This window comes from Lepisma saccharinum, chromosome 3 (genome assembly GCF_977018435.1).
Source record: "Lepisma saccharinum chromosome 3, izLepSacc3.1, whole genome shotgun sequence".
In the NCBI taxonomy this organism is placed as follows: Eukaryota; Metazoa; Arthropoda; class Insecta; order Zygentoma; family Lepismatidae; genus Lepisma; species Lepisma saccharinum.
In genome coordinates, this window is record NC_139231.1 from 111,955,682 (window position 1) to 111,970,135 (window position 14,454).

At 42.7% G+C, this 14,454-nt stretch overlaps 1 protein-coding gene across 1 annotated transcript in view; it reads right to left on the reverse strand.

Annotated features, from left to right (window-relative positions):
- Nucleotides 1–1,199: 1,199 nt before the first annotated feature.
- Nucleotides 1,200–14,454, reverse strand: part of LOC145985964 (DNA damage-regulated autophagy modulator protein 1-like) — a 38,925-nt gene continuing 25,670 nt past the window's right edge. Inside the window, exons 5-7 of the mRNA XM_083120112.1 lie at nt 14,287–14,425; nt 3,197–3,357; nt 1,200–1,475 (exon numbers count right to left, since the gene is read on the reverse strand). Coding sequence (XP_082976238.1) covers nt 1,398–1,475; nt 3,197–3,357; nt 14,287–14,425 — 378 coding nt within the window. The 3' untranslated portion in view covers nt 1,200–1,397. The remainder of the gene's footprint in view (nt 1,476–3,196; nt 3,358–14,286; nt 14,426–14,454) is intronic.

The following is a 14,454-nucleotide window of genomic DNA, read 5'->3' on the forward strand; positions in this document are numbered from 1 at the left end:
ATTAGTTGAGAGACCAGCGAAAAAACGATCTAACATAGAGTCAATTGTAGAATTTCTCGTAGATACCTGCTCATAACATGTTAAATTTCATCATTTCCTGTACATACACACTGTAAAAAAATGTTTGTGTTAAAACGACACAGAGTATGGTCCCTGGACGTCAACACCACATTTTGGTCAACATTTAACATCAACGGTGTCAAAAAGGTGTTGATTGCAACCATTTGTCTGTGTTATTTCAACACCGGTGAGGTTAAACGTTGACCAAAATGTGGTGTAGACGTCCAGGGACCATACTCTGTGTCGTTTTAACACCAACATTTTTTACAGTGCAGACGTCCCCTTATGGCACATGCGTTGCCCCTGATGCAGCAAAAGAGAGAATATGCGTAACTGATTGAAGATGTAAACTTCACTTTTAAATACGTTCGGCTATAATGAAATTCCGAATATAGAGCACCCTAATGTATTGCAACAACAGAGCAGCAGATCCTCTTATCTTTCAGATTTTTACCAAATGTGGATAAAGTTCTTTTCAGCGCCTCGGAGCTTGAACTTAGATTACCATCTACTTCTGAATTGAGTAGCCCAACGATTATTGAACGTGTCTAAGAAATATGTTCATTCGCAATGCACTTTGCTTCTTCAAGAAGCGTGCTGAAGAAGACTGCTGCATGTTCCTTGTGAGTGTTCCTTCATCACTCATCTTCATCTTCGTGATTACCCAAAAGTAGCAGAAAAGCGAAGTAAATTAAACAAAATCGATCAATCAACGCTACCTGCTCAACTTTGGCCACACTCGCTTCTATAGCTGTGTTACATGATGTACATTCCAAGCCATACACAACTTGAAATCTCCTCATGGTTTATTTGAGCAATTTCCCTTGAAGATGGAGGAGCCGTATCATGCCTTGATACTAAATTTTGTTCAACGTAGCACCTTATAAAACTCTCTTGGTTCTAACTCCAGTTTAAGTGCACTGACAAAAACAAGGCATGTTTATTCTTGAAGTACCAACCTGTAAAATTACATATCTCTATTGCACCTACAACAAGGTAAGGGTATGAACATTTACGGCCTCTCCTCGTACATATCTCTAACCTTTACTGAGAAATTCCGAAAATATATTAGAAACATTCTCACATGTGAAAACTTAACTTTAAACTTCAATTAGAAAAATGAATTTTTCATACGTATATTTTTCAAAATAAACAATCCTTGATAAGATTTATTTCTCAATTAATACAACAATTCAAAACAAAACAACGTTTAAAATGTAACTTCTCACCTTGCAAAATCATTAAATGGCATCTGAAATACAAGAATAAGTTGTGCTCATGGAGCAATCAGGGGCGAATGATGATGCTGCAATGACAATTATTAATATTTTTATGAGTCACTGTTGTGGTTTCTGATCAGAAAAACTCGTTCCATTTTTGAAATGTTGTTCGGCTTCTTGACCGGAGATAGTGACCTGTAACAATAAAATAGAAGTGTTAAAGTGCTAATAAATATCCATCATTATTCTTGCAAAACGTTGCACATACAAAACTTGGCAGTTGTGTTTTTATGAGGGGATCTATTATTTGTGTTATTTACTATCTTTTCTTACAATTAAGATGGGAATATTTATTTTTTAGCGATTGTAAAGTAATAGTTTGCTTCATTGGCACTAGCGATTACTATTAATCATAGTATAAACCTTAATGTAGTAACAGTATACAGAGAAGCTTTTCAATCGGTTATAGATTGTCTGCCTAAGTGTTCAGATTCACATTACCAAGGGAGTTTTCACACATGTTGCTGGAAAACGATCATTAGGAACATTTCATTCTTCAGCAACAAAGCTTGCACGTGATTGGTCAGTTACGAGCCACGTGACGTTTGACTTCAGCACGAAAGGTCCCTAAGCTGAAAGCTTGTTATTTTTTTATAGACCAGTCAAATTAGAGTTTAACATGGACATTTAAAAAAATGAAACGAAACTTGTTGAAGCATGTAGTACTACTTGAGGTGTATTTCTCACAAAAAGTCCCAAAGAATCATTTGATGCAAAACGAAGGTTTCATGATCTCTATTCTGGGAGAAGTTACACGCGTTTAAAGATTGCACTACAAATTTTGACGGCGGCCATATTGATGATGCCACATCTCCGAAACCCGCAACGGGATTCTTTGGGCCTTTTTGTGCGAAATACATCTGCAAAAGGCATGTCCCACGGGACGGAACTTACACCCACACTAACCTAGTTAATGAATGAATGATGACACCTCAAGTAGTACTACATGCTCCAGCAAGTTTCGTTTCATTTTTTTTAATGTCCAGGTTTGCCTCCAAAAATACCTAATTTGATTGTACTAATAGTTTATAACAGAAATCAAGTTCAGTTAGTATTCTAACGGAATAAAGGCCGTAAAAAATAGGTTAGATCGAAAACAATCAGTTTAAATATAGGAACCAGATTTGTGTTTTAATATTCTAACATTTAACCCAAAGAATAAATGTTTACCCAGCTTTCCAAGTTCCAAAAATTAAATTCCAACATAAATGCATGAGTAAAATTTTCCCCCAGAACTTTTAAAGGTCTTTCTTGATCAGGGTGGTAAAATTGATTGATTGATTTGATTTACTAACGTATTCTACTTCGCGTTTCTGCCAGTTTCTTGCTAATTGCGAAGATGAGGATGAAAGGTGAGGTGAAGTAGATGATGTGACAATCACAAACACAGATGGACGGCACATAACACAAGTCCCATGACGGATTATACTGACCATGGATCCAAACGCCAGAGTCTCGTTAGTCTGCAAAATGCAGCCAAGGTGTACTACGTGGAAGTGAGGTTGATGTTTCGGTGTACTATGTGTATGTGGAAAGGTGGTGAAAGTTAACAACAAAATATAATAATTATGCATTTCAGTACACTAACTGTGTGATACGAAAAAAAGATGAAAAACTTTTGAACTGGATAATTGCTCATTTGGCGGACAAAGTAGAAGAGTCTCCCCAAGATTTATTATTATTGTTATTCAAAATAAAATTGGTTTATTTCATTATGTTATAATAGTTATTATTGTATAATGATTATAATCATTATAATCATCATTATTTTTGTTTCTGCTATGCAAGTTTATCAATTTTTCTTTCTTTCTTCAAAGAATGTGATTCTGTCTTTTGTGAACTGCTACAAGAATTACCTTCGGCCTCTCAAGCTGAAGTAGCCTGATCTGCTTCGTGAAGGTTCCAACCCATAAGGCTATGATGAAAATATGTATCCATTCGCCTACAGCACTTACGACATGCATCTCGTACCCACCATCCTCAGGTGACCATTTCAAACGATCCTTTCGAAAATTTCCTAAAAAAAAAAAGAGACAAAAATACAGATTGGATTACAAATATTCGCTTTATTACTAATAGTTTTATGTAAAAGTAAAAATACTGGATTGTGTAAGGTTCATAATACATATTAATGTGCAGAGAACTGCGGTAAAACACTTAGAAAACATTACTAGAATAGGAAATTGTTTTCACAATATGAATCATTAATAATGCAAATAATTAGGGGAGACCAGGGTAGTTAGCTGACACACTGAAATATATTTCGTGAGGGGCCCGAACCAATGTCAGAGAAATAATAATAATAAATGTTAAAATTAATACGTTGAGATAATTTGTAGATTTATTCACAATTATTATTAAATTATGTAAATGAATTAATATTGTTTTGTTATTACAAGAATAGGTAAACATAAGATGTAAGAACAGAGATATAACAGTACGTCTTCCTTATTTAGCTTACGTATAGTTAATATTGTAAAACTTCGTATAAAAACAGCTGTCATGGCAAGGATATTTATTGAATAACGAAAAAGGATGTTAAATTCAGTTGATGAAAAGTAAAATTAATTATTAATATTTTATATGTATATTATTATAAGTAGTAATGTGAATAAATCTTCGGTAGGTACTGCCAATTTCAAAAGCAGTATGATCCCAATCTAATCTTTGACGTCGTGTAAATTCGGGGGAAATAAATAACTTGATTATACAAAAAATGTTAAACAAGTATTATTTTTGATTATTGAATTTTAGTAATTAATGTAGAAAAGTTTAAATGGGTTATCTTTTTAATACCAAAACGGTTGTTGGGTCCAGCATATAAAATGTTAAGTCCCTGATCATTATTTTAATGCGTATAATTATTTGTAGTTGTACGCATAAATTTTCGCCGACATTATTAAAACAGAGCTGTATAACTACTATCTAATCCTTGTCTTTTAGGTACGTTCTGCAAAAAAAAATCAACTTCATATTATGCAACATTAAACAAGTGTTTTGTTTATTTAATTTTGGGCTTGAGAAGTCTTTCGGGCTGGGTCCAGACCCCCTGTTCCCCCTCTAAATACGTTCTTCGTTATTCATCATGACGCGTGATGGGGCAAGTTGACACAATATGTGATATATATTATAAAATACCTTATTGTATGTGGTGAACTAGCAGTTATGGCCAATGTACATAGTCTGGGCATAGAAACGATTATGCATCTTGTTTATGTGTCTTATGGATGATTTAAGTTTTAATCATGTCATCCACCTTGTTACAAATTTGAATATATTTAATTATGAAGTTCCAATCTTAAGATGTTTATTTCTGTTTATGTCATTAATATTAGGACATAACAAAATGGCGACGAGGATGGGATTAAAGAAGATAAATAATTACTACTGTAAGTAGAATTATAGTAATTAAGTCCAAGTGAGCCAGTATGGAAAAATACATAAGTTTTATACCTGCATTTGAGGCTTATGACCCAAGCCAGGATATAAATTCGTATATTAAAAGATTCAAGGCTTTTATTGAGGCTAACGATATACAAGAAAGGAAACGAGTGTTTACTCTTATTTCTGTAATCGGTAGTTTACCATATCAAGAGCTGGAACACAGATTAAGTCCAAAGGATCCACAAGATTGGACCTTCGAGGAACTCTTTGATACATTGCGAAAAATATATGCACCACAGGTTAATAAATGGATTCAACGATTCGCTTTTATGCAAATAAAGCAAGAGCAAGATGATACAGCTACATCGTACATAAATCGTTTAGAAGTTGCTGCAACAACTTGTGAGTTTACAACAGATGAATTAGACACTCGTCTTAGAAAAAAACTCGTGTTCGGACTACCCGATAGTATACTAAAAGATAGATTACTGTCAGACATGCCCAACACATTCGAAAAGGTTTGTGATGTAGTACTCCAACATGAGATAATACGCACAAATAAAAATAAAGTAAATCAAAATGCATTTATGGTAGGTGAAAATAAACAAATACAAGGCTCACGTAGATTCGGTACAAACAATTCGTTTGCTAAAGCTCATATTATGCAACATTAAACAAGTGTTTTCTTTATTTAATTTTGGGCTTGAGAAGTCTTTCTGGCTGGGTCCAGACTCCCTGTTCCCCCTCTAAATACGTTCTTCGTTATTCATCATGACGCGTGATGGGGCAAGTTGACACAATATGTCCCCCTGTTCCCCCTCTAAATACGTTCTTCGTTATTCATCATGACGCGTGATGGGGCAAGTTGACACAATATGTCCCCCTGCTCCCCCTCTAAATACGTTCTTCGTTATTCATCATGACGCGTGATGGGGCAAGTTGACACAATATGTCCCCCTGCTCCCCCTCTAAATACAACCTTGGTGACAATGAAGTTCGACCAGAAAGGAATACGTGATTAAATGCACAGAGGCATAGGCGGTGGAATGGGTGACCCGCAGAAGTGACGCATGTGTGTAAGAGGAGGCGTGTGAGCAGGCAAGAATCGTGATCCCAGCATGTTGCACCCAAGGTCACGTAAAGAACGAAAACGGGGAACTATACACGTGACATTGAACTTCGACCAGGCACCAGACCCATACGGATAATTCCAGATAGTGGCGCATTCGACGGAAGCATGACGTCACGGACACGATAAGGGAGTCCGCCGTATATAAGCGCGTGCTGTGCACTGAGGAACCGCAGTGCATCATCACCATGGCCAGGGGCAAACCTATTGACAACACCATGAGGAGAAGAGTGGTGGAGTTGCAACGGGATGGACTCAGTGGACGGGAAATAGGGCGCCAACTGAACTTACCCAAGTCAACCGTCCACTGCATCATCAAACACCACCAAAATACGTGTACTACAGAGCCAGGTAAGGCCCCCGGTCGAAAACGCCTGCTGAGCGTGCGTGACCTACGGATATTTAGGCGCTATATCCAGACCAACAATCATGTTTCTGTGGCCGAATTACGACTGTGGACTCGAGAACGCTTTCATATTGAAGTGTCAACCAGAACCATTCGCTGTTACCTACAGCGATGCGGTTACCGAGTGTACAAGGCGAAACGTAAACCCTTCCTTTCCATGTTGAACAAAGGCAATCGACTACGGTGGTCACGATTGTACCGGGGATGGACATTTCGGAAGTGGAACAGGGTTTTGTGGACGGACGAATCCATTTTCAATGTTGTGTACGGGAAAATACGGAAAACAGTCATTTGTCGGAAGGAGGAACAGAATGAAGCAAAATGTTATGCACGTCGGGTACAGAAACCTGCGTCAGTGATGGTATGGGGATGCATGACGGCATCTGGGGTTGGCCCACTACACGTCTGTGAGGGCATTGTGAATGCACACGCCTATACACGCATACTGGAGCGGCATCTTCCCACAGTGCGAAGGCACCTGTTCCACAGGCGGCGTCTCATCTTTCAACACGACAATGCCAGGCCTCATACAGCGCGGCTGACAAGAGAATGGTTGACTCGCCATCACGTGCGAACTCTGCCATGGCCACCATCGAGTCCCGACCTCTCGCCCATTGAGAATGTGTGGCGTGTTCTTAAGCGACGTGTGCAACAGAGGGGACCCAGGAGGAATGGCACCGCATCGACGTGGAATACCTTGAACGACTCGTCCGCAGCATGCCCCGACGCATTATTCGCCGACGGGGCGGCGTCACACCATGGTAAACAGGATCCCCTCTAACAGTGGTCGAACTTCAATGTCACGTGTAGATGGACGAAAATGTTTTATTTTGTGTGGACACCATGCGTTGCAGCGGAAATTTATGTTTTCCTTTGTTCCATGTAGCCTGCTGACTAAAATATGTTCAGCATATGCATGTTTCTCCTTCTTTCACAACGCACTCCTATATTTGTGACTGGTCGAACTTCTTTGTCACTAAGGTTGTACGTTCTTCGTTATTCATCATGACGCGTGATGGGGCAAGTTGACACAATATGTCAACCTGCCCCGTGAGTAAAAATAATTATCAATTGATATGCGTCGCTGTTACGTTTCCGCAATAAGTTTATTTTAATAGTTTATTGCAACAATTTGTATTGTTCAGCTAGTGCTAGATTCATAGGCTATATGTAGCTCTGTTCTATACACATTTAAGAGAGATTGTGAAATATGATAACTCACAATCTTGAGTGAAAATTTAGATTTCAGATTAAATTCTGAATGCTGTTCTCAAATTATCGTAACATACCCTACGGTATGTGCGATCGATCACTTCGGTGATGTACCTCACTGATCATTCATCCTCTATTGTAGAGCAACTCGCTGCTCATGGTGAGCTTGAAGGTAAGGTACGAGAAACAATTACTTTACAGTTTATGGCAAAACACAACACTTGAGTTTAAACCCCTACAGACTAGATCAGCATGGTGAAAGGAAATACCCGTGTCTCACTGTGGACATAGACGTAGACGAAGATGCCTGAGGATCATTGCGGAAACTTGGAAGCGGGACGAGGTCTTCACCTAAACCAAACCAATGAATGAATGAATGAATGAATGAATGAATGAATGAATGAATTAAAATTTCTGGGTGCGTCGGCACTTAAGGCCATTTCGCACCCTTCTGTGTATACGGGGAATTGTCCCCTTATCTAAAATTCTGACTTAATTTTTAAAAAAGGGGTGTAGATAGCCCCTTGGGAAAAACTAAAAGTGCAAGGTTGTAAAGAGACCTGCACGAGACAAACACGACACAGTAAAAAGTCAGAACAAACAAACTAAAAACCTCCTTACAGACGGTGGAAGAGTCCAGCTCTTCGCAAAAAACTAAAAACATTTGTTAAAATAGTGCTGTCATCACCCAAGAGGGATGACAAACAGCCAGAAAGGTTAAAAGTCTGCCGGAGGTAAGCAAGATCGACACATTCAACGAGAATGTGTCGAATGCTTAATAAAACATTGCAAACACGACACAACGGAGGGTCCAGCCCTTGGAGCAGGTGACCATGCGTTAGACGGCTGTGTCCTACACGAATGCGGGTAAGAATAACTTCTTCTCGCCGAGAGGGACGGGACGAGGAACGCCAAGCACCTATGGTGGGCTTAACAGCGTGAAGCTTGTTCCCCGTTTCCGCATCCCACTCGGCCTGCCAAGTGTCAAGAAGGCAACAACGAAACACATTCTGCAGGTCGCTAGCTGGCAATAGGTGGACGAGAACGTCGCCATCTGCATCAGCAGACTTGGCGGCAGCATCTGCTGCTTCGTTCCCCAGGATGCCAACGTGGCTAGGGACCCAACAGAAGTGTACATCCGCACTGGCACATAAGGACACAAGTCGTCTAAATATGCGTTGCACTACCGGATGCCGGGAATACGGCGAATCCAGAAACTGCAACACGCTGGTCGAATCGCAGCACACAAGGACTTTCTTCAGCCCATTCACGTCTGCAAAGTCCAGTGCCTTTAGAATGGCGTACAACTCTGCCGTGTAGATGGAACAGGCAGGATGTAGCGAGTAACTGGAACTTTGAGAGTCTAGGACGAAGGCGCAACCAACACATTCCACTGTCTTGGACCCATCCGTGTAAAACACATTAAAATTGGGGTGCTTCGCACGAAGTTCTAAAAACCGTTGCTGGTATACAACCATTGGTATCTCTGACTTTGGAAGGGCAGTGAGAGAATAATCGATAGAAGGTGCAGGAAACTCCCAGGTAGGGAGAGGCGGAATGTGTGGAGAGACGCCAGGAAGATCACTGTCAACGCCAAGTGTTGACAGGATCTCGTCTGCACGAACACCAAATGGTCTAGTGGCACTAGGGTGGAGCCGATACCTTGCCAGCCTATTCTCGTCTGAGATGGTGTGAAATGAGGGATGTGAAGGCATCGAGCGAAGATGGAAGAAGTAGTTCACTACCAGTCGCTGTCTTCGCAGAGACAGCGACGGCTCAGATGCCTCTACGTACAAACTGGCGACTGGACTGGTCCGAAAGGCACCAGTGCACACACGTATACCAGCATGGTGGACGGTGTCTAGGATGCGAAGTCTAGATGGGCGAGCAGAAGAATACACAACACATCCATAATCTAGCTTCGACCTGATGAGTGCACGATACAAGCGAAGCAGTACCGTCCTATCAGCACCCCAGGAAGTATGGGATAAAACACGTAAAAGGTTGAGAACTCGAAGACAAGAGAACTTTAACTGGCGAAGGTGAGGAAGCCATGTTAATTTCTTATCGAAAATGAGGCCCAGGAAGCGGACCTCATTCACGAAGCACAGGGGAGACTTCCCCATGTACAGGTCAGGATCTAATTGACATGTACGCTGACGACAAAAGTGCACACACACGGATTTCTCGGATGAGAAGGTGAAACCTGTTTGGGAGGACCACTCAACCAAACGGTTTATCGTCAGTTGGAGTTGACGAGAAGCTGACGCGAGATTCCGTGAGCGACAAAAGATCGTGAGGTCGTCTACATAGAGGAGGCCATGCACAGGGGAAAGAATGTTTGCCATAACACTGTTGACTGCTATGGCAAACAGAGTCACACTTAATACGCTGCCCTGCGGGACACCGTTCTCTTGTTCGTGAAGATCCGAAAAGGAGTTCCCAACACGTACCCGGAAAAAACGATCGGATAAAAAGTTTTTAATAAAGTACGCCATATGGCCACGCACGCCCCAAGAATGGAGCTGTTTTAGGATGCCAAAGCGCCACGTTGTGTCATATGCCTTTTGGAGGTCCAAGAAAACTGCAACTAAATGTTCCTTGTTGAGGAATGCATCCTGAATGTGTGTTTCCAGCTGAACCAGATGGTCCAGTGTGGAACGGTTGGAGCGAAAACCACATTGAAAATTACTTATCAATGAGTTTTCCTCCAAAAACCAGGTGAGACGCTTGTTGATCATGCGTTCCATCAACTTGCACACACAGCTAGTTAAGGCGATAGGCCTATAACTCGAGGCTGCGGTGCGTTGTTTACCTGGTTTCAGGATGGGAACAATAATAGCTTCTTTCCAGGAAGTGGGGAAAGAGTCCTCCAACCAAAGCCTGTTGAATACCGCCAGAAGGAAATTTCTTGCTACAATGGGTAGATGACGAAGCATCTCATAGTGGATCTTGTCCACTCCAGGAGATGTATTCTTAGAATCTCGAAGTGCCTGATCGAACTCCCGTTCAGTGAATGGAGAGTTGTATGGCTCGGTGTTATGACTTCGAAAAACTAGAGGGCGTCGTTCCTGACGGTCCTTCTCGCGGCGGAAACGTGGTTCATAATTTTCCGAGCTAGAGGCATCAGAAAACTGCGTGGCCAAGATATTTGCTATGTCTCCGGAATCAGTGTACAACGTCCCGTCGTGCTCCAGAGCGCTGAGAGGAGTATATGCACCCCCCTGGATGCGACGTACTTTGGTCCAAACGGCTTTCGACGAAGCCTGCTTCGTCAGAGAAGACACGTATTGGACCCAGCACGACTTCGTACTGGCTCGGATGAGCCGACGGGCACGGGCACGCTTAATGCGGAACTGCTCGAGGTTTGCGGCAGTGTGGTTCTTATTAAATCGATCTAGGGCATGATTGCGGTCCTTGATGGCTGCACTGATCTCCGCAGTCCACCAGGGGACTGGGCGACGCCTCGCAGGTCCACTGGGATGTGGAATGGAGGTGCGTGCAGCATCATGCACTCTTGACACAAAGACATCTAATGCGTCGATTGGTGGTAAAGTCGACGCAAGATCGACTTCAAGGTCCACTGCACGCTCGAAGGCTTCCCAGTCGGCCCGACTGAGATTCCAGTGAGGGTGTTGTTGACGTGATTGCTGAAGATGTTCGAAGGAAAGAATGAGAGGGAAGTGATCACTCCCACAGAGATCAGGGTGAACGCTCCAAGATGTGGTAGGAGCAAGGCTGGGACTGCAGAAGGACAAGTCCAACGCAGAGTATGTGCCTGAGGAAGGACTGAAATATGTGGGAGTCCCATCATTCAGCAACGTTATACCTGATGCCTCACGGAATTGATCTACAATTTGACCCCGGGGCTCTGTACGAACGGAGCCCCACAAACAATGGTAGGAATTAAAATCGCCCAAAAGAATTACAGGAGACGGAAGTTGTTCGAATATAGAAAGGAGGTCCTCAGTAGAGAATCGCTCCTCCCTTGTGATGTAAACACAGCACACAGATATTGGCTGCGGTAGATGGACCCGCACGGCGACAGCTTGGAGGGGGGTGGTGAGAAAGATTGGCGTTGAGTGGATGTTATCTCGAACACCGATTGCAACACCACCGTGTGCACGACGACCCTCAGGAAGCTTGTCGGTGCGGTAAAGCGTGTATCCGTTCAGAATCACTGATTCATTTGGACGAAAATGTGTCTCTTGGAGACTTATAATGGCAGGGTCAAATTCAGATATTAGAATTTGCAGTTCCTCGAGATGTGTACGGAAACCGTTAAGGTTCCATTGGAGACAATAAGCCATAGCTGGATGTATGGTTGTTACCTTTTAAGGCGTACTTTATTTCTAGGCCCTGTCACCTTGATAAATTCTTCATCCGCGGCTTCGTCCTGTATCATGTCCTCGGGTAAGGACACAGAGGGCGAAGGGGATGAAGAAGGGGGATTGGGGGCGGGTGCTTTGAGCGCCCGCCGGGCAGCTTTCAGCTGCGCCTTAAGTTTCAGGGTGGTGGCCGCCACTCTGACTGGAGAGCTACTGGACTTGAGAAAGTAATCCTTGCTATGCACCTGCTTGAACTTCTTCTCTGTAGAGCGAGGAGTGGTTCCTGTTTTCCTCGAAGCAGGGCGGGCTACTACGGGAAGGGTTGTAGTTTGAGTGGACACGTCGCTGGTTTGTACACCTATACTTTGACGGGTAAGAGCAGCTGCAGCAACTGTAGCGAATGGCACAGGTAAAGTGGTGCGTATGCTTTCACGGAGACGTTGTTTTGCTTCGCCAGCAGAGATTTTCTCTGTGACGACCAACTCTCTGATTTTCTTCTCTTGTTGGAAAGAGGGGCAGTCACGATGCCAGACTGGGTGCTCGCCTTGGCAGTTAATGCATTTGGGACCTGAAGAACAAGGTTCGGTCCCATGATCAGGCTTACTACACTTACCACAAGGGCGGTAGTGGCCTTGCAGGAAGGCTGAGTGTGTCCAAAGTGCTGGCATTTGAAACATCGCATCGGGTTAGGGATGTATGGTCGGACTTTAAGTCTCAAATATCCAGCCCGTACAATATCTGGGAGAGTGGTCGTTTGGAACGTTAGTATAATCGAAGCAGTTGGCACAAGTTCTCCGGATTTTCGCGTCTTGATTCGCTGCACTGCGGTGACATGTTGGTCTGAGAGTGCTTCAAGGATCTCTTCCTCCTCAGCATTTAGCAGATCCCAGTGGTGAATCACACCTTTACTACTGTTAAGTTGACGATGGGGTTCAACATTAACAGTGAAGTGGCCCAAAGATCGTAACTTTAAAAGGTTGTTGGTCTGGCGATCTGTGCTGGTCTGGATGAGTAGACTCCCGTTTCACAGCTTCTTTATTTCTGGAACATCGGAACCAGCGGCGTAGTCTAGCTGTTTCTTGATAAGGAATGGTGACAAGTCCTTCAATGTAGCAGCTCCGTGTTTCTTTGTTGTTGCAGAAACATCCTTATTATCGGTCTTCTCAACAATACTGATAACAAGGTAACGTGGCACGTTACTTGTCTTTTCCACTACTTGGAGCGGGCTCGAAGGCCGCGCTCGTTTTGGGGGTTTCCCCCCGTTTGAATTGTTTTTTGTACCCATATACAAAATAAATTTATATAGGAGGGTCCATAAATTGTCGCCTCGACATGCCCTCTATGCCGAGGAAGGCCTACCCCCAAAAATGGAGGCTACTCGAGGACCAAACCGAAATCCCCGAGGCCACGTTCGCGACTGCACCTACCCCTGCAGCCAACACTGTCCCATCGGCACGTGCAACTCACACCTTGGGATAGGGGTTTTTTATCGAGGTTGTCTCCTCTAGCAGGACCCTTAGTTATAGGGAGGTCAAAATATGGAGATGAATGACGTGATGGGATGGTGAAAACATGAGATATGGAAGTGAAGAATGAGTGAAATGATGAGATGAAAATGACCTCCCTACCTTAGTTTCTTAGAGGGAGGTCAAAGATATGGAGATGAATGACGTGATGGAATGGTGAAAACGTGAGATATGGATGTGAAGAATGGGTGAAGTGATGAGATGAAAATTGACCTCCCTACTAAGCCCCCTCGCCCCGTCAAGGCAGTCCTACATGGAGGGGGAAACCAAACCAAGAGCTTTCGTGTGATCATCAGCGAGTCAGTAATAAGTCGATCCAGAGTCTTCATCCAGGGGTACCTGATTCTCACCGCTAACGAGTCTTTAGTATTTTTTTAGGATTAATCAACGAAGGAAGATCAACGCAAATCTCTTCTCGGAATAACGATATAACAAGGGCTGATGACACACTAAACCGTTTATGAAGACAGCTAAATCATCTCAGTAAATAAACAGATGATGTAAAAAACTGTTCGTGGATAGAACAAGTAAATTCCGACCTGTATAGCCGGGAACGGACTAGGTGTTACTCCTGCCTTACTGAGAGTTCGATTCAAAGGGTAACGATACCTGTGGATGTCCAAGGAAGCCGGACACTGGTACGTGACAAACTTCAAGCTGGTGGAGGCACATAATGGCTCGGATCCCAGTTTAAACTATAGATCCAGTCCCTATTAGCCTTTCTGTGTATAAAATGGAGTTAAAACCAAAACTCACACTCAAAACCAACTTCAAGGGGGTTGGGGACACAGCAGTTTATGTTGCACTAACTTTCGTAGAGTTATTTTTTAATCAACTCCACAGTAATATTTTTTTATAAAATTATTGTTTGTGTGACATTATACAGCACATGGTGGAATACACCGTGTTCAACTTGCTCACCCCGAGATACGTACTTTCGATTGGGGAATTGCTCTCTTACCTTTGAATTCTTTCAAAGAGAATACTAGGGACACCATCGTGATTACTTCTGCAACCGATCCTATTACAATAAGCGATGTTCTCAGATTAGCTATAGTTCTCGTGACGTATTCAGGACCCAACGAGTAGTCGAAAATCACCTGTAAAGAACATGAGAATTACAGAATTA